Source organism: Dermacentor silvarum, chromosome 8 (assembly GCF_013339745.2).
Source record: "Dermacentor silvarum isolate Dsil-2018 chromosome 8, BIME_Dsil_1.4, whole genome shotgun sequence".
NCBI classification, from domain to species: domain Eukaryota; kingdom Metazoa; phylum Arthropoda; class Arachnida; order Ixodida; family Ixodidae; genus Dermacentor; species Dermacentor silvarum.
In genome coordinates this window covers 20838307-20858503 of record NC_051161.1, presented here as the reverse complement: position 1 = coordinate 20858503, position 20197 = coordinate 20838307, and the positions used below count along the sequence as shown (strand labels likewise).

Here is a 20197-nt window from a genome sequence, read left to right as displayed (position 1 = left end):
ACAGGACAAGCTGCTGTCCCATGTGATTTAATTTTTGTACAATTATAGGCATGTTGCATCACCATCACACTGCTACCAAGGATCCAGCCCAATTTACTAAAGAAAACATCGCCCAAGAGTATGCTTATTTAGGGTAAAGCAGGGCATTTAACAGCACTTACTAAGCTTTGAGGGGCCACTGATGGCCAGATCACCTGGTTGTTGTGGTCATACATTGGATTCGTAAGCTCTGCCAGCATGTCTGGCGAGTTTACGTAAGACCTGAAAGAAGGAAAACAAAAGAAAGGACACAGTAATCACAACATCAAAATCCTTCAAATTTCAGCTCAAGTACTTTGTGACACTTTTACAATAACTGAAAGTTGAGCAAATTGGCAAGGCAGGCATAGCAGACATGCAAACACGAATGCAAGTAGAACGACACTGGAAGTTTAGACTAAAAATGATGACAGGGAACAAACAGCATTTGTGTTGTCCTTCTCATTAACTTATGACCGCGTTTGTATGCCTGCCTTTCCGAACTATGAATACACTGTGAAATCTCAACTGTTGGTCAAGCAATCGTTTCAAATATTTAAGACAACCTTAGGCTCAGAACATAAGTTGCGTGAAACAAACATGAGTATTTTGTTTACACATATTGTCGCTTGTAGTAGTGGGAATAGGGCACGCGCAGAGGCGCAAGAAGAAAGAAGTGCGCGTGCTAACCGCCCCGCTCGATAGTTCACTCTCGCCGCCGTTTTCTCCAGAGCACAGCTGCTCTCAATAAACGTCGTCAGCCCCCTTTTGAAGGCGCGTGGCAATATGATTTACTTGTAGAGAAACGAGCTACAGAGAACAAGGCTAAAGACAACACAACACTGGGGCATACAAAGATAACAAAACATTGCCGGCTGGCATTCACTGGTCAAAATAAAGGCAGAAAGCCTGTACAACAAAGCTTTAACACATTTATGTACTTCTGGCACAATGAGCAAGTGTACAAAGAAGACATTAACTCTGAAGCCACATCATGACAGACAGCACCTGCCGCTTGCAAATGACAACGGCACTGTCCATTATGCCTAACTACTGATTGTTTGGTTCACAAGGTTCAATGCCCCAAGTAACAAAGGGTCTACGAGAGACGGTATAGGGGAGTTCTCCGAATTAATTTGAAGCACCAAGGGTTTTTAATGTGCACCTAATGTACATAAGCCTTTTGGAATTCTACCCTTACTGAAATGTGGCTCCTATAACCAGTAATGTCATGTTCAGCAGAAGAACTTCATGGCCACTGGGCCACCGCAGTGAGTTTCAGCAACTACTAGCAATAGACATGACAAGAAAAGAAGCCTACCACAGAGAGTATGTTTTCTGCGGCAGCTTGAGTTCTTTTCTTTCCTTCATAGAGTTTGCCAGGAACGTACCTGCAAGTAAGTTGAAGATTTGTTAATGTTACCAATGCAGAGGGGAAAAAAAATAAAAAGTGAATTTTTTTGATGGGAGAAGAGAACTCACCAAATGAAGAGCAGTAGCTGTGTTCAAACAGCATAATGAGAAACTGCTCGTTGAATTCGAATGAGCAGGCAAACTGTTGGTGAATCTGAAGAATAAAAATTTGAAGCCACTATGAGTTCCTGTCAGCTAGAAAAATTAAGCTCTCTGTCGAGTGATTCGCTTTTCCAGAACACTGTCTTAGAGCAGCGATCTGCCTATAGTACTACTTCAAGTGCTGTCCCATGAAATTTATAAATGCTCTAAAAGATATTTTGAAATGGTAGAGGACATAGGAATGGGTTCCATTCGGAATGAACAACATGCTGAGAATCATCTGGGCTGGCAAATTACTGGTTGGTTCATCAAAGCCAACCAGTAATTGCATATTGCTGTCCTCTGACAAATCATAAATGAAAAGAAAAACAAAAAGCACACTCTGGACTTTTAGCAGTGATGGCCATTTTGGATGGTGCCACTGATATCAACACAGATTCTGGGACACAAGAATGAAAATCACATGATCACAAGAGGCCCTGCAGATGATGGCAATGCTGGTACACACATGCTATAAGCCATCACAAACGAGGAACATTAAGTTATTACTTAATGGGAAACCTGCATGGGTTTCCTTTGTAGCAATTGCTACTATTGGGTGGATGTCTCATTTTCCCTTTATTACTCCTCTCCACCTAGCGGGTTTCCGCTGAACTATTACTTCCGTTATTACTATATTAAAGAGAAATTAGGCCCACTGTAATTCTAAGAATGATCTCCGCACCCTCACCTCCCAACCTTCAAAAAAATACTGACATAACATTTTTAAAGCAAAGCTTCTTTTGCTTACTTTCCTGGGTTTTGCATGGTTGCCTGGCTGCTGTGTGCTGTTGGGTCAGTTGCCATCTCTGTGGATATATTTGTGGATATATGTATACGAATGTTAAATGAAACTACCAGCTAAGTGGCTTATACAACCTTTGTAGCTGAACAGGCATGCATAGCTCTGTTCTGGGTAGAAATATTGTTATGGGACGGAAGAAGCGTACGTGTATTTACAGATGTATTTTTAATGGCTGAGCCAACATACGTAGAGAATCAATGGCCAAAATATTTTTCGTCGTCTCCAAGGTGACCATCCATGTCCTTTAGTTCAACATTACAGATTGTGGCATTACCCCTGGCAGAGGAAGCACCTTAAGCTATTGGTGTGGCTCAATGGCTCCAGAAAGGAACAGTTTGAGGCGGCTGACATGGATGATGTCAGATAGAGGTGAAGGCGCGGTAGTATCCAGTGTAGACACTTCATGTGTGACATGGATCACCTGGAGGAAGATGCTTGAAGGGCCGTAGTATCGCGAAAGGAGTTTCTCCGAAAGACCAACACGGCGAGATGGAGACCAAACTAGCACAAGAGCACCTGATTCGTATTTCACGTCGCGATGGTGCTGATCATAACGGCACTTCTGGCATGTCTGTGAAGCAGAGAGACAGAGACAGGCAATCTGGCGTGTTCGGGTTGCAGTGGCTATGACTCACGAGTGTACTCTGTAGGCGAGCCGAGTGTGGTCAAAAGCAGAGTCTCGAAAGGCAAGGTTGGCTCACGGCCGAATAGAAGGTAGAAGGGTCAGTAGCCAGCTGTGTCGTGGCACGAGGAATTGTAAGCAAATGTGACAATATTACTTCCTACAGTAAACCTGAACATATAACGTCAGCTCACAGGCACTTTTAAAGCACACCGATCTGTTAATAAATTGGCAAATTATATTTAATGTGAGTCATTCAGGAGCATTACTTAGAGTTTTCAAAGTTTGAAAAGCTGGCCCTTGCATTATACTGAGTGCCGAATACACATGAGCGCCAGTTACACACGACTGATTTTCGCTTAAATTTCGCACAGACGTGGCATATTGCATCGGGTTCAGTTTAGTACCACGTTTGCGAGATTAGTCACCTGTTTCATTTACAATACAGCCATGGTGTGTAGGTTGTCTGTGGTGATGCCAGTTCATCTGAGGTTTTTTAACCTCAGATGAAGAAATGAAATACTGAGATTTTACGTGCCAAAACCACGACATGATTATGCGGCACTGCGCAATGGGGACTCCGAATTAATCTTGACCACCTGGGGTTCTTTGCACACTGAATGCGCGATATATCAGCGTATGCGCATTTCACCCTCATCGAAATACAGCTGTTGCGGCTGTGATTTGATCCCACGCCCTTGGGCTTAGCAGCGTAATGACAAGTCCACTACACCACCCCGGTGGGTGCAGCCTATGGTGACGTAGGTCGATTTTGGTTGAATAGAAGAGTGGTGCCATTTGTCAGCACTATGCTGAAAGGTGCGTTCCCATAGTGCCACAACATGGTATTCCACGGCAAAGTGCTAGCTCTGTGCAAAATTTGAGTAGAAATCAACCAGTGGTTTAGCTGGAAGATTACAGTTAAACCTTGCTATAAGACAATTTATTATAATGAAATTCTCGATATAACGAAGTATTTAACTTTTTATAACTTCATTTACATAGAACTTTTTATTTTGAACCTCAGTACAACGAAGTGTGTTTATACACGATTTAAATAAGACAAAATTTCAGTGCCACTGCGAAAGATTATCGTGAGGCAATAAAAAGTGCCACAGACGCAGGTCATTAAGCGGAGACCCTGCTTTTGGGAGCCAAAAATTGGCTCAGATATCTTTATGCGTCCCACTGCTCCAGATTGGTGTAGAGCATTTATTCTTGCTTGATTGGATCCCTATATCATCCTTGATTGATTTAGCCTGTGTTATAATCATCATAAACTGGTTGTGGAAAGGTTTTACTCATTTTCTCAAAACAGCATTTCTGGTGGTGTCACCATTTTGGAGTTATGACATCTCTGGTACTTATCCTATCACAATAATTATTTGTTTGTCAGAAAGGTAGACAAATAGAGATTTCAGGGGCAGAAACTTGGAGGTTAACAAAGAAGCTCGAGAAGAAGTTAAGGACCGCACAAAGAGCGATGGAACGAAAAATGTTAGGCCTAATGTTAAGAGACAGGAAGAGAGCGGTGTGGATCAGAGTACAAACGGGGATAGCTGATATTCTAGTTGACATTAAGTGGAAAAAGTGGAGCTGGGCAGGCCATGTAATGCGTCGGATGGATAACCGGTGGACCATTAGGTTACAGAATGGATACCAAGAGAAGGGAAGCGCAGTCGAGGACGGCAGAAAACTAGGTGGAGTGATGAAGTTAGGAAATTCGCAGGCACAAGTTGGAATCAGCTAGCACAAGACAGGGGTAATTAGAGATCGCAGGGAGAGAGAGGCTTTCGTCCTGCAGTGGACATAAATATAGGCCGATGATGATGATGATGATAATATAAACAAATATTAAAAAAGTAATAATTTGTCCTGGGTGTTACTATAAGTCCATACTTTAAAAAGTTTGACATGCTGTAACTTTGGTTCCAATCAGTCTAGAGCATTCATACTTGTATAACTGCATACTCCGATGGTTTAATTTTGTAGGATCCGAAGTAGTCGTCACCATGAAGAAGCAGCAGCTGGCTGACCATGAATAAAAACAAATTTATTAAACAAACTTGAACTGCAACAAGTGAACTCTACTAAAATTAAACTTGAGCAGTCTGCCCGCAATCGTCAACGTGGCCAATCAACCTTGGCCCCGTTGAGGCGCACAACACATGCACGCGTGCTTGCTGCAGTGGCCCGAAACAGTCTCCCTGCTTATACTTCTTGGTGATCACTTAGGCACACATGCACCATGATGCGCAGACAGTCATGTGGCCTATCAGCCACCATCATCACGTGAAGGCGACTGTTGATTCATCACTCCGATTAGCAATTGGCGGCATCTTGGCGATCCCGACAAATTACATGCAGCTGCTTGCGAATGTACATCTCAAATCGTGTGCCGCATGACTGAGCGGCCGCTTAAGTGCAGCAGCAAGACCTTCTCACCATCGTGTTGTGTATAAAGTCCAAGTGCGATAAGCTCCTATCGCACCCTGTAGGCTGTATGCTGTAGATGTGAGGAAAAGTGTGTGAGGGAGAGCCAAAAGGATGGTGGCTTGATGCATGCTGTCTGCCTGCGCGAGCTAGGAGGGGGGGGTTGATGCAGCGTGCACGGCTGTCAGCAAGGCTGAGCACATACGAGGCCTACATGCCCCGTCTTGGAGGCAATCTGCAGCGGGTGCAAAAGGTGGCCGAGCCGAGAGGGCCTGCTTCATGTGTGCTGTTTTCCACTCGTTTAATGCTGTAGGTCGTGTAATCTTGAGTTTCAGAGACGCGCTGAAGCGAGAGGCAGAAGAAGCATTTGCTCCCCTCTGCCAGTGCGCTTCATGATACCGTTGCCCCACTGCAGGTGACACTATCAGCTGCGGCAGTGGAGTGGACGTGAAAGCTTTGCAGGCTTTGCAGGCTTGGCTTCATACCACCGATGTGAAGATATCAACACAGCGCAAAACTGCATCTTTAGCTGTCGATTCTCAAATTCAACAAAATTATATTTTCTTGCCATTGAAATTAGTTTTTTTTTCTTCGTTGCCCAATAATTAGAAAACATTTACAGACCCTCCCGTGCAAGAAAATTTGTCGGCGACTATACTTATTGCATAAAATGTCAAATTTTTAATATAACGAAGTGCCGATTTTATCGACTTCGTCATATTGAGGTTCAACTGTATATGTATACCAGGTGCTCCTATTTGGACAAAATTCAGTACATATGCATTATTGCATTGCATTAATGAAAATACCGTATGTTGCATGCAGGTCGGTGAAAGCTGGCGATACCTATGTTCCTACCTGAAACACGCAGTCCAGGAATATGAGGAAGGTGGGGCTCTGCTCCTTGGTACGCATGCTGGCAGGTGCAAAAGCACCTTGCTGGCAGCGCAGACGAAATGGGTGTCCTGCACGAAGCCACTCGCGCTCCACAAGTGCCTGGAACCCACGCATCGTTCGGCAGTCCGGGTCCAGGATCACTTGAGCCAGGGAGCACGCCAGCAGGGTCGAGTCCGTGCCTTCCGACCCGTGTATCACCACGGAACGTTCTACAAGGCAAGTAAAAATGTTGGCATGAGTCAGGAAGTCAATTCAAAAATGCACATGATAAGTTCAGCAAAGGACTGTGCAACAAAATGTGAGGTTCTTTGCATAGCCTGTGAAACACCTGTACTGGCCAGGTGTCTTTTGTGTATGCATATTTACTTATCCATGTTGCAAGGCTTGTTAAGTTCTGTGCATAAACTGTACAAACTTGCCAGACTCATCCATCCTGTTTTCTGTGCCTTTGTAGAACAACTTTTGCTTCTTTCTCATTTGCACCTTGTGTTCCCCCACTTCATGCAGCTAGCTGGCTTCACTTAACCTTCACACAGATGCTGGTTAACGACTGGCCCATGCATTGCATCAACCGAATCCTGATCTATAGCTGCACTTGGAAACTTAAACTGTTCCGATGTTATAGCATTGCAATTCTTTTAAGCTCTAACAGAAAAAGGCTCTGGGTTCAAAACTGGCAGACGTGTACTCCTTTCTTGAATAATCATTGTTATGAGGGAGGTAACTACAGTGGCAGAGATGTCATGAATGCAGCTGAAAGGTGCCTGGATCAACTATTACTATAAAGGAAGCTTAAAGGGCCCTTCACCAGGACTCAACAGAAATTGTGGTTATACACTGGAAGTCATAAAGCGCCATCTATAGAGTATTTTACAAGAGAAATAGTTGAATTTGGTTCATTATTAGAGGAGATGATATAAATTGAGACGTCACATTGCCATACTGCCAGGAAGTAAACTTCACTGATTGCATCTGCACTTCTTTCCTGCTCTTTCTTGCTTTCTCCATACCAGAGTCGAAGGTCAGTGCCACATTTACGTCAAGAACCCTTGCCTTCCGTTCTTTCTTCCTTCTTTGCTGCACTTGCAATGGTAGTTTTGCATGTTCCACGTGGAATTATGATTTAATGAAGTCACGTGCCAAATCGATGATCTTGCAAAGCACTTGAGTTCCCGGGACATGGACATTCCTTCGATGTGAAATCACCTCTCTGGCGGGAAGCAAGATTCTCTCAAAATTAAGGGTGCACACGCTGTTGTGTGAATTTTTAGCTGTTTTCACAGCGCACATTGTTGTAATACCTAGGAGACACTATTGCAGGGGTGGGACGGCCCAAAGTCATTTCAGAGCAATTCTTGGAGCAAGTAAAATTGCGTTTTGGAGCAGTTTGGAGCTGACAAAATTGCATTTTGGAGCACCTTGGAGCAGTGTAAATTTCATTTTGGAGGAGGTCAATTTGAATTCTGGTGGAATAATGGAATATGGCAGCACACTTCGCAACCAAGATGAAACAGAGAATCAACCAACACAAAGCGCGTAGTAGAAGCATGCTTTGTAGCTATAGCGTGCTAGAATGTGAAGAGTGGGTCGAGCGGCGGCACGGCGTTTGTGGAACTACAATCGAAGTATATATTCCTGCGCTGACGCTCATGATGATAGCAGAAAATGCTCTCAAGTTATATGGTCCAATCGATGCGCTAACATAATTTCTGGGTCACCATATGTCACCAGATCCAGAGAGCCGCAATCAACCCTGGGTTGGTATAACGTAAAACTATTCCAATCTGTCTTTATTGCAACATCAATTATATGGACACTCCAGGCGCATTTCTGCAATCGTCGTCTCCGAGATGTTCCGTATGAAATTCAGGGGCGATAACATTGTCGCCGAGTGCCGTATGCTGTATGTGCGAGTGAAAGCGTGCGAGGGTGAGCCGACAATCGCGGCTCAGTGTCGCATGCACAAGGGAGGAAGCACGCCGTCTTCGGTCGCGCACAAGGCACCGTCGGGGGAAGGGAGGGAGGGGGGCGTTCTCCGGCGACTGCTGCGTCTGGCACGGCAGCGTGGGCCCTATCTTGGAAGCGATCTGCAATGGGGACAGAGTGCGAGTGCTCATAGCTTTGTGCGCGCTGTGTTTTCGCCGCGTAGCTGGAGTTGAAGCGAGAGGCAGGACGAAGGTCAATTCGCTCGCTGCTGCTGCCACGCTTCCTCACTCCAGCCAGTTTCTGCGGTCATCGAGTGAAACGTGTTCATGTTTGCTTGTGTTCGCGTGACACCATGCTTGTTAATTTAGTTAGCAAGCAAATGTTTACAAGTTTATACAGCCGATAAAACTACTATCCGTACTTCATATAGATGTCTACTAATTTGCTATCGCAATCGACGCTTTGCTTTTTCGGGCGAAGCTGTGACTTCTTATTCCAAATCCGCAATTAGCCCTTTGCGATATGTCAAAATGTCTCAGGCCTCGCCGATGTGGGCATAAAAACAGATTGGAATATTTTTATGGTATGCTGGCCCTGGGGACTGAGACGGCCACTGAGACACCCACTGAACTCGCGGCAGCGTGCGCTTCTCTAGTATCTAATTTGCTCACAGTGTCCTAAGCCTGCTTTTCGTTATCTTACGCCCCAGCTAGGGAGCGCCGCGCCGCTCGGTCCACTCAACCGAATTCTAGTACACTCTAAACACAGTCGCCCTGGCCGTTCCGACAGCAGTGACAACCGCCGAGAGTGGCCGCGCACACTGGCCACTTGCCAGAAGCGCCGAAAAGTCCAGTGTTAAAAGCACGAAAATCACGAGCAACTGTACGGGAAGCGCTGAACGGCTGCACTCTGTTTCGGAGAATGAATCCGCTCGCTGTTCGCGACCACTGCCGGAGTACACATGCCGAAGCCGTTCTGGCGCAGCGTGGCGCAGGAATCTGCGTTTCAATCAAAATGGCGCAACTGGCGCAGGAGTCCCACCCCTGCTATTGCCAACATGTGATCATTGGACGTCTGCCTGTTTGCAATGCACAAACAAGAGACACTAAACAGAAGGGACACTAAATAGAAGCACTAAATCAGTTTGTAGTATCCAAACGTATATTCTTTCAAAATATCATCCAAGTTATTTTGTGGTAATTGTTTGATTCTTAGATGAGAAAATGAAGGTCAAAGTTATATTTAAAAAAAAGTAAACTGACAATCACGATACTCCCTAATGTGAAATTTGAGCGCAGCTTTAAACGTGTTTTCATTTCACGATATTGTTATGGCGCAACCAAGAGTGGCGCCAGTCATAAGACGACGATTTGACGTGTAGAGTTAGAATCGGTCTCGCCAGCCATCTTGTTTTTGTATCGGCGCCTCTCTTGTAAATATTGTAAATACACCTGTATATGCGACTTCCGCAACATAAATTGGTGGAGGTGCTGGGTGCCCACGAGAAACAACAATGGAGCTCTGCAGTGGTCATCACCTCGAACAGGACAACATGACGGACGAAACAGGACCCAAAATGGCACGGCCCGCATCAATGCCTACAACCCTGACGGTTGTGCTGGCTCAACCGCAGGATCCAGGAATGTTCTGCGGCACCGACCACCTCGATGTGGAAGACTGGATCGCCACGTACGAGTGTGTAAGTGCCCATAACAAATGGGATGCCTTGATTATGTTGGCTAACCTGGTCTTCTACCTACAAGGCACGGCGAAGGTATGGTTTGACAACCATGATGAAGAGCTTGATGACTGGGACACGTGCAAACAGAAGCTGGGGGACTTGTTTGGCCGTCCCGCCGGACAGAAGAATGCCGCTAAGAAAGAACTAGCGACCCGCGTTCAAACGTCCTCAGAATCATAAGTCTCTTACATCCAGGACATGCTGGCTCTGTGCCGTAAGGCCGACAGTGATATGGTCGAGTCAGACATGGTTGGGCATGTACTGAAGGAGATCATTGACGATACTTTCAACCTGCTCATGTGCAAAAATTGTGATACAGTACAGGACATCGTAAAAGAGTGTCAACGCTTTGAGCAGGCCAAGAGCCGCCGCACTGCAACGCCATTCTCACGTCTGCCGAACACAGCTGCTGCATTCTCTTGTGACGACAGGCTACGAATGCAGCGACCATCATCAGATGACCTGACGGGGATAGTGTGGTGAGAACTTGAAGCCATGGCTTCTGCAGCCCTTTTTTTCCCGACCTAGTGAGCCGAACAACTTGCCTACAGCACCATTTGTGCAGGCAATAGTCCGCGAAAAACTCACTAATCTTGGAGTTCATTATGTATGTGCCGTTGCCGCTTCACAGCTGTCTCATGCTCCTTGTCCATCGATTGGTCAGCGGTATCCTGCACGCTACTGAAATCCAGCCGAGTGGCCAACCACAGACGATCGGGCAATCTATTTTGCCTGCCGGCGTATCGGTCACGTTGCTCGCCATTGTAACAACCGTACTGCGACCACCATTCACCAGTTATTATCGCCCTGAACAGAGCCAGCGTCATTACCACCCTCCATTTAAACTGCAACAGCCAAACAATTACACTCATGCCCCTTGGAATAGTCCCTCGTCATCATTCCGATGTCACCAGTCCCGTTTCCCACCAGCTCATCGACCATCGTCCGTATAGCCGCAGGCTCGTTGCGCACCGTCCCCGATGCAGCCCCGACACCCGTCTCCAGAAAACTAAGCGATGCAGCACCCGGAGGTGACGCCGCATTGACGACTTAACCGCAAAACCCTCCAATCACTTTGCCGACCAAACAGAACTTGATGAACGTTGTTGTCGATGGCGTCAGCGTCCCAGCACTCATTGACACTGGCATGTACATATCCGTGATGAGTGGCCACTTGCGCCGCCACCTGAACAAAGTTCTCACACCCGCTGCATCACGCACGCTCCGTGTCGCCGCCGCCGAAACGCCTACCATGCTTAGTATGTGCACTGCTCGCATTGGCATCGCGGGGCACCTAAGAACTGTTTTGTTTGCCGTTTTGCAACAATGCCCTTACGACGTTATATTCGGCTTAGACATTTTACCGTCTCATTCAGCCCTCTTTGACTGCGCGTCTAGTATCTATCAGCTTGAACTGCCCCACAGCTGCTATACTCTACCAGTCACACAACGGTTATGCTCTCTCGAAGACATCCGCCTGTCGCCTCAAGCCACTACGTACGTCACTCTAATGTCGTTCCCATTCGTTCCTGACATACTGCTTGAAAGGAATTTCTTCGAGACCCATCAGGTCGCCTCGCTCATTGGAGTCTCCGCCTCCAGGAATACGACATAACTGTTGTCTACAGATCCGGCCATAAGTATAGCGATGCTGACTGCTTGTCACGTTCTATTCCCTTGACGTCCTCAGACTTGGAGCAAGAGTTGCTGCTTCTGGGTGTCGTCGACGTGGTGCGCATGGCTAACTATCAACGTGCAGACTCTGAGCTGCTTCCAGTCATCCGATATCTTGAGGGAGCTGACGTTGTTGTCCCACGCCCACTTTCACGAGGATTGACGTCATACTGCCTGCGGAACGATGTCCTGTACAAGAAAAATTTCGAGAACAGCCAGGAAACGTTCCTTCTCGTCATTCCGATGGCGCTGCACGAGGAAGCTTTACAGGCGTGTCACGACGATCACTGTGCCGGCCACTTAGGCTTCATGAGGACATTAGCGTGCATACAGCAGAAATACTATTGGCCACACCTATTTTCGTCGGTTCAGCGCTATGTGCGAACGTGCCGTGACTGTCAGAGGCGTAAAGTCCCACTCATCAAGCCTGCCGGCTTCCTTTAACCTTTGGATCCGCCTCCAGTGCCGTTCCAGCAAGTGGGAATGGACCTTCTTGGTCCGTTCCTGGCGTCATCCTTGCAAAACAAGTGGATAATCGTGGCAACTGACAAGTTAACTCGCTATGCGGAGACTAAAACTGTGCCGCGCGGAACTGCTGCTGAAGTCGCCAGCTTCTTTGTTCACAACATCGTGCTTCGTCACGGTGCACCCGCTGTACTCATTACTGACCGTGGTGCAGCATTTACAGCGGAGTTATTGCAACAAGTCGTCACGTTAAGCACATCGACCACCGAAAGACCACAGCCTATCATTGCCAAACTAACGGCTTAACAGAGCACCTAAAAAGAACATTGGCCAACATGCTCTCCATGTACATTGATGTGGAACACAAAACATGGGATGAAATTTCGCCATTCGTGACATTTGCTTACAATACCGCTATGCAGGAGACCACCGAGTTTACACCATTTAAGCTCGTTTACGGACGTCGCGTTACAACGCCCTTAGACGTCATGCTCCCGGTAGACCACAGAGCCACGAGGAATGACACCACTAAAGAGTACATCGAGAAAGCCGAGGAAGCTCGCCAGCTTGTTCGGTATTGCCCCCACACCCAGCAGAATGCATACAGACGCGTACCGTTACAACCTGACCAGATGGAATGTCCAGTACTTACCAGGCGACCGCGTGTGGGTGTGGACACCTATCAGACAGCGTGGGTTCCTTATGAAGTTGTACGCCGCCTCAGTGATGTGAACTACAAAGTGGTACCTCAAAGCTCTGATCCTGGTTCGAGCCGATGCCGACCCCGCTCTGAAGTTGTCCACATAGTACGGATGAAGCTGTACTATGCACGCGAGGGATAAGCAACCCTCTCAAACCGCTTCAGCATTGTGTACATTCCTGTATGTTTTCTTTTTGTCTTTTCATGTTGGCACACTTGCCCACAGTGCTCGCCCGCTGCAACCGGGTCCGTCGCTTTTGAGAGGGGAGAAGTGACGTGAAATAAGTTGGCAAGTGAAGACACTGGCCCTGTAAGGCGAGAACGACGAAGCTCGTGGTTGTGCACGCGCACTCCAAGGATCAGCTATTGCTAAAGGCAGACATTTTTTGCCAATCTGTCGCTGGTGAACTGTTTTAGCTTGTACTAGGTGGCTGACAATATTGTACACCTGTATATGTGACTGCCGCAACGTAACAATATATTGGCTGGCGTGGACAATCTGTCTCGTGCGGCACATTTCAAATGGAGCAAAGTGTGGCGCAACTGCCTCGCTAATCTGGAGATCACGAGAGCCAGTGCATGGGTGCGATTCACAGCAGCTGCCACCGACAGACCTCCCAGACAATGCATGCTACTCTGGCGCCATCTCGTAGCCATCTTCGCCGCACTACGCTTTTCTTCTCACACTTTCGCCATGCCCTCCTCCGCTTTTCGCCTCATGGTTCCACTGCACCCTCCCCTCTGCTTTCCTCCTTGCGTCTTTCATCCCCTGCTGCGCTTCGCGTTCGCTTTCACCTTTCGCTGTGCTCGTTCGCTCGGTTACGCCGCCGCCGCTCACCGCAAGAATGGGCACCGCAAGAATGGGCACAATTTTCAGAGCTCACACCGATACACCAGCACCAGTGCGTCAGTGTGACATCACGGATTTGAAAGTATATTGCCATATTTGGGCGGTCATGGTGCTGTAAATGTTCTCAAAATGTACTTAGCGCACATCTCCTCCTTTAATGCACAGACACGTGCAACCTATCTTGGAGGTAATTTGCGGTGGGTGAAAAGGTTATGTGACCCGAGATAGCTGATGGTTTCGTGTGTGCTGTGTTCTCGCGCCACTAGTTCACATTGAAGTGAGAGGCAGCACGAAGGAAAATTCAGTCGCATCTGCTGTCGCTCTATATCATGCCAGCATTGTGACAGCGAGTGTTTGCGGTCATCAAGTGAAATCTGTTATGTTTGCCTGTGTGCATGTGACCCCATGCTTGTTAATTTAATTAGAAAGCGAACGTTTACTGCAATTTTTATAGCCAATAAAACTATGAACCTTGCTTCATGTAGTTCTCTAACACTTTGCTAAAGCTATCAGTGTCTCACCTTTTGGGCGAAACCAAATTCTTTCCTTCTTGCATCTTTTCTGACTTATCAAGCCTCTTCTCATGGCAATAATTTTTTTTTTGGTATTGTAGAATGGTAATTTTACTAACAAAGCTCAAATAACTTTTTCTACTTAGTGCCCTTTTAACCAAATGTTGGCTACAGGCCACATCATCACCTGCAGTGCTAGATGACAAAAGAATAAGCAAAAAGAATCAATGCTGCAGCTCACCGTCTTGGTCAAGGCACTGGGCAACAAAGCAGGCGCAAGAGAGAACGCTCTTGATATGACTCAGCCACCCCGACGCTTCGAGCCGGGACAGCCACTTGTCCATGCTTACACCGGTGTCGGTTGACGCTGCGACAAAAGCAGCAATGGAGAACAGTCAACGTAATAGCAAAAGCTTCATGAAACCTGCTGAAAGCTGTCCAGCCAGGCACTGTCATACTATAGACCACTGTGTGCAGCAGTTGTGATTACCCAGGAAGTATCGGTTGGTTTTTGCTGGTTGTTTAGTGTCTAGTGAGCCCAAAGGTCCACGTACTCTGAGATGTGAGTGTTTGCGCATTCCTGAAATTAAAAGAGTGGATAACATGTAATTACTCTGCAGTTCTTGGAATTATCACTGGGCAGTGAAATTCTTGCTGTGTGTACACAGTAAACTTTTCGTACTTAATTCAGACTAACGTAACATTACTCAACACAAATCTTATTGTTTTTGTTATGTTTTTATTGCACTTTAAAGTTTCTTAGTCCAAACAAATCAAGCAACGGTTTCTGCTAATACAAACATTTGGCTCCTCGGGGGCAGAAGGATTTTGCAAGATAGAGCTAATTTTGAGACATTCATAAGGCATAAGTAGCCAAAATGTGCTCATGCTTGACATTCAGGACAGAAAATATGGCATGATTATTTGGGTATAAACTCTTGTATCCGTCTTGTCTGGCGACACATTTGTTCGAAAGCGAATGAGTGCCTATACTTGTACATGTTTATGCATAATTCCATATGGGGCCATATTTTGTTCAACTTTAGATAATCAAAGCTTTTGTCAATTCAAACAGAACATCTTTAGTTTTAATTCAATGTGAGTCGACTGTATGTGCAGTGCCTCATGGCCACCTTGTATTATTTTGTGCCTTCCTGAAAGGCCAACTACAATGAAATTTTGTAGAGCACAAAAAGTTTAGATTAAGATAATGTAGATATAGAGAAGGGCCTCCGTGTGTAATTTGACGTTTGAAACACGAGCGGAAGCATTACAAAAAGCTCGCAAGAATGCTCAGTTTGATATTGAAATTGAAACAAAAAAAAAAGGCCCCCATTACCGCTCACTGGAAGTAATGCATGACCTAATGCGTGGCTTCTCGGCATGTTTTCCTCAATCTCGGAAGTCTCACTGCTACGTTGCGTAGATACTGCGGCCAGTGCAGGGTGGCACAACGAGCCCTCTCGCCGTGTGAGATACTACGACTACCGCATGCTCTGATTCGTCTCCGTGGTTCTCCAGGCATTGCGCCAGCCTGAGCGCCTGTGGCTGCCCACGGTGCACTGAGAAATCTCGGATATGGCATGCTGGAACTTGCGTCACAGTGACACCACCAGGTGCACGCATCGTCAGCTTAGGCGCTGTTTAAAGGCCGCTAACAAAAAGATCTATACAAATACCAGCTAGGCTATGCCAAGGTTGGTTGTGATATGCACGCACTACTCATTTATAACAAATTTAGCCAAAGTTAATGTTCGTTGCAGTTGGCCTTGAAGCTCTAATGCTGGTGCTGTTCAACTTTTGAATGATTTATAACACCTTTATTGACATCATTATATTGGCCATGAGGATATCCCTAGTGCATGTCATTAGGCAACCTTGCGGACTGCTGTGCTTAGTTGCACTCACACAGCTTCTTCTACAGGAAGATATAGTATAACAACCTAAACAACATCATTTGATACTGACTGAACAATTTAGCATGACTGAAAAGAAAGACAACATGTTCGTGTGTGTGTGTTGCAAAAGTGTTTCATGGCATGTACCCTTAGCTGACACTGCATTTTAGTCTCAGTTTCAAACCTTCCAATTAAAACGTCACAAAGTAAACTGCCTTTACATCTACATAAAGATGGCCTGCACTGCAAAGAATAAATAAATAGTGACTTTTCTTACAGCTTTGTCTACAAACGCGCTTCTGCGACAGAACCCGATTGTGCTTTGAGGCTTATTTCATATGGTTGATGATGCTAGAATGCAAAAAAATGTACCGTGAATATTTCAAAAAGAATAAACAAGATGAAGTTTAGGCCCTAAATGTATAACAATTTAAGATAGTGAAGAAAGAAAAAATAATCCACAAAGAATTATGTAATATTAGCCCCACGTAGTGATCAACTGCTTTCACAAGACTGTAAGGAAGATGGACCGCTTCTGAGCAGAGGAATGCACGACTCCAGGAATACTTAAGTTCATCACACTGAGAAAAGGAAGGTCACAGCAAATTGCATGTTTTCTGTACTGTTATACACAAATGAATCCTGAACAGGAAAATTAATCACAACCGTATCAGAAGATTGCACTTGAAGTTAACGACATATTTCTACTCTTGCTTAGAACTTTAACAAGCGATACGCTGTTATTTTTACAGGAAAAGGAACCAAATTCTTATGCAAAGTGCACCAATTCAGTTCTTTCATTTCTTGAGCTCGTGTTTGCATTGTTAAGTTCACATTCAATTTATTTACAACAGTACAAAGCATGTCACAGAGAGGGAATAGCTAATCAGTATGTATACTAGCAATGATCATACCTCCAATCGGTTACAAAGGCCTCAAAACCAGCTAATAAAGAGTGCAAGTGAGAAATTTTGGGGCTGAAACTTTTTTTTTTCTTACAGTGCACACCCCTTTGAGGACCACAGCAGTGGACGTCAAAAGTACCAGTATGTGATGTACAGTTTCGTGTGACAACTTTACGTCATTCTTGCATCTCAATTCCACACAGGCAAGAACCATTTGTATGAAAAATTTTGAGTACACAATATCATGGAGGCCATGTAAGCTAACAGAGCTGCAATGACAGCTGCCTGCTCAACTGTTGAACCTGACTATAAGTAGCTATGCCCCCATGAGCTTATCTGAGCCTCTAATAAGCCCTCCCACTAAGTTTATTTTGGGGGCTCAAAGCAGTGCATTTCATGCAAGAGAACCTTGATGGCACACAAAAGTACACAATATCATACAATTCTCGCACGAGAATAATGTCACGAGGGTAGCAACTTCGACAGGTTTCTGGTAATCTCAGTCAGCTTGGATTCATCGGCTTCGAAATTGAGAAAAGATATCATTTGGCAGGTTTTTCCTCATCGCATTTGGTTCTAGATGCGATCCTCGTAAAGGATCAGAAACCTTTGTTATGGTTCTTGCAACTAACCAACGAAATTTGTGTCCACGCGCTTTCAGTGGATGTCTTTATGATGAGTTGTATCACTTAATTTTGCGCAAAAGAATGGCTCAATGCGGAGGTTAATTCTGCCTGAATAATAATCAGGCACTCTCTCTAACCTAACCTAACACACTGTGCATCAACTACATAGATGCGTGTCCATCACATCACTGTGCAGTTCAATCACATTATGTTCAACTTGCTATTACTAATTTTCTGATGGCCTAAGTTGATTTATGTAGGAATCGGTTGCTAACCACTCACATCCATTTGTAAGAGAACACAGTTGGCGAAATAATGTTGCAATTACCCTGTACTATGTTGTTGTCATTTTCCTCTAAAAGAAAGGGTGCTTGCAAACTCCAGTACTAGTGATTCCAATGTAGACATTAACCACACCACACACATACATTGATTGTGCACAGCTTCCTTTCAACAACATGCCATGCAAACCATGCTTCAAGATACAGACAAAAAAAAAGAAAGATTAAAGAAAAAGAAAGTATAATATCCTGAGTCATCATGCTTTAGCGAGACCTCGCCCAACCCCAAAACACAAAGCAGAATGCATAGTGGTGCAGTGATTCTTGATGCTCAGCTGATGAATTCTCCGCTCTCACAATGAGGCATTGCCCGCTAACTATACATAAACAACACTTCGTTGAGTTTCTTTTGACAACTCAGACCCAGAGAGAGGGAATGGGCAATAACTTTCCATTATCCTCCTGAGACCTCATGTCCATCCACATGGACCATGAGCTTTTTTTTTTTTCAAAATTGAACCAGAAGCGATAATAAAAATTATCCAGCTCTAACTTGAAGCCAGATCCATGCGGATCCTTCTTGTTACCCCCAGTATTTAGGACAATTGATACTACTTTAAGTGAGACTATTCTATCATCAGCAATGACAAAAAAACAAAGGGAAAAAGAAAAACGCCGTGAAGTACAACAGAAGAGAATTCTTTTGACCTGAATAGATTTGAAAGATAATCTCTTTGCCTGTGTACATGGAAATGATGCTGTGCATATGTACGTGTGCCATTCGGTCAAGCTGTGAATTTTTTCAGGTTTGTAAGAGACTGCTTGGCAATAAAAATTGACTATAAAATTTATCATGTGGCTAGTGTTTTTCCTGGGCCTCAGGAGGATAACGTAGCAAGTTAAGCACTTGATGTTATCCCAAAGAAAAATAAAGGGAGGGGCTGGGTAAGTGAGGTATGAGTGCAACAAGAAGCAATGAATCGGAATATCGAGTAAGCGATGACTCAGCACATTACAGTAAGCGATGACTCGAGATGCTACGCTCGGGCAATCTATGCAATTCCAACAGAAGAAGAAAAGGGAAGGGTATAAGTGAAGATACACATGCATCAAACAAGCGCAACCGAAATTGACGATGCATTCTCCAAGAGGCAGATTACACAGTGCCAAGCAGAGGAACATGCGGGTCTGGCCTCTCGGGCAGAAGTGAAATAAAAACTTGCCTCTCCATCTTGACACAAACGGCAAGCTGCTCATTAACGCCACTGCTCCATTCGGGCTAGTGCTTACTCCGTCACTCAGCGGGTAGATTTCTCAAGAGGCAAGCAAACCAAGAGAAAAAAATATAGAAGGAGAAAGAAGGGCAAGAAAGAAAGCAGTGAGAGAGAAAGACTGCTGTAAGTCAAGAGTGAAGTTGCCCGGAGCCCACAACCTAAGAACTCATCATTTTTAGCTGTGCTTATTCACTAAGCGTACTATTTCAGAGTGGAGAAAGGACTGCAAAGAAATGAACAAAGTAAAGCCCAACTTTAGCAAAATGTAAAGTTCGACTCCAGTGGCACAAGTCACCCAATGAGAAACTGCGAAAAAAAGTCGAAGTAGTGTAATCTGTTCTTCCTCATTTCATTCGTGAGAAGAAAAACAATTGACCTCCGCACTGACACATTATATTCCTTATCTGCTGCAGAAAGATGACAGGTCATTAATATCTCCCACCAAAGCAACACATTTACAGCTCCCTATTTCCGTTTGTCGCGATTACTGGTGAGTCCCATCATATCGCTCAGGTTCACTGAGATTGACTGGTAAGTCATGACCCGTTGCATTTATCTCAAGCTCTTAAGATGACGCCACTGTGCCTGCAATCAGAAGCAACAAAAATTTTTCACGGCCGTCAGTCTTTCACTTTGCACTACAGCAAAGAATGCTAACCCTGCTGAAGTCAATGCACAGCATCACAATTTCCTTAGTCCTACATTACATATTTCTCTCAAAAAAGCTGCAGAACCTGTAATTTCATGAATATTTACACATTACTACTAGAAGATTGTTATGTTCATGTTGGAAAACTTCTACAGCCAAATAACTACAAAGCTTGATGTGCCTAACAGGCACAGATACAGAATGTGCTGAACTATCCAGGCACGGAAGTTACTGTAATCTGCAGCGAAATGTCTATATAAACATTCTGCCATTTAGTCCTAACAAATAACCGATTATTGCAAAGAAAAGTTGAAGCCACAAACTTACACAAGAAAGTGCAGCTGAGTCCCTGTTTTACCAGTGAAAA

The 20197-nt window shown here is 45.1% G+C and overlaps 1 protein-coding gene across 6 annotated transcripts in view; it reads right to left on the bottom strand.

The window, feature by feature from the left end:
- LOC119460765 (myotubularin-related protein 9-like) overlaps positions 1 to 20197 on the bottom strand; it is a 49562-nt gene that overhangs the window by 11609 nt on the left and 17756 nt on the right. For 4 of the 6 annotated variants that reach the window (XM_037721848.2, XM_049673078.1, XM_037721851.2 and 1 more), the window contains 6 exons: positions 14688 to 14777; positions 14439 to 14564; positions 6291 to 6538; positions 1501 to 1585; positions 1340 to 1409; positions 162 to 261 (listed from right to left, as the gene is read on the bottom strand). In XM_037721848.2, coding sequence (XP_037577776.2) covers positions 162 to 261; positions 1340 to 1409; positions 1501 to 1585; positions 6291 to 6538; positions 14439 to 14564; positions 14688 to 14777 — 719 coding nt within the window. The other 2 variants (XM_037721849.2, XM_049673077.1) reach the window with 2 other exon arrangements.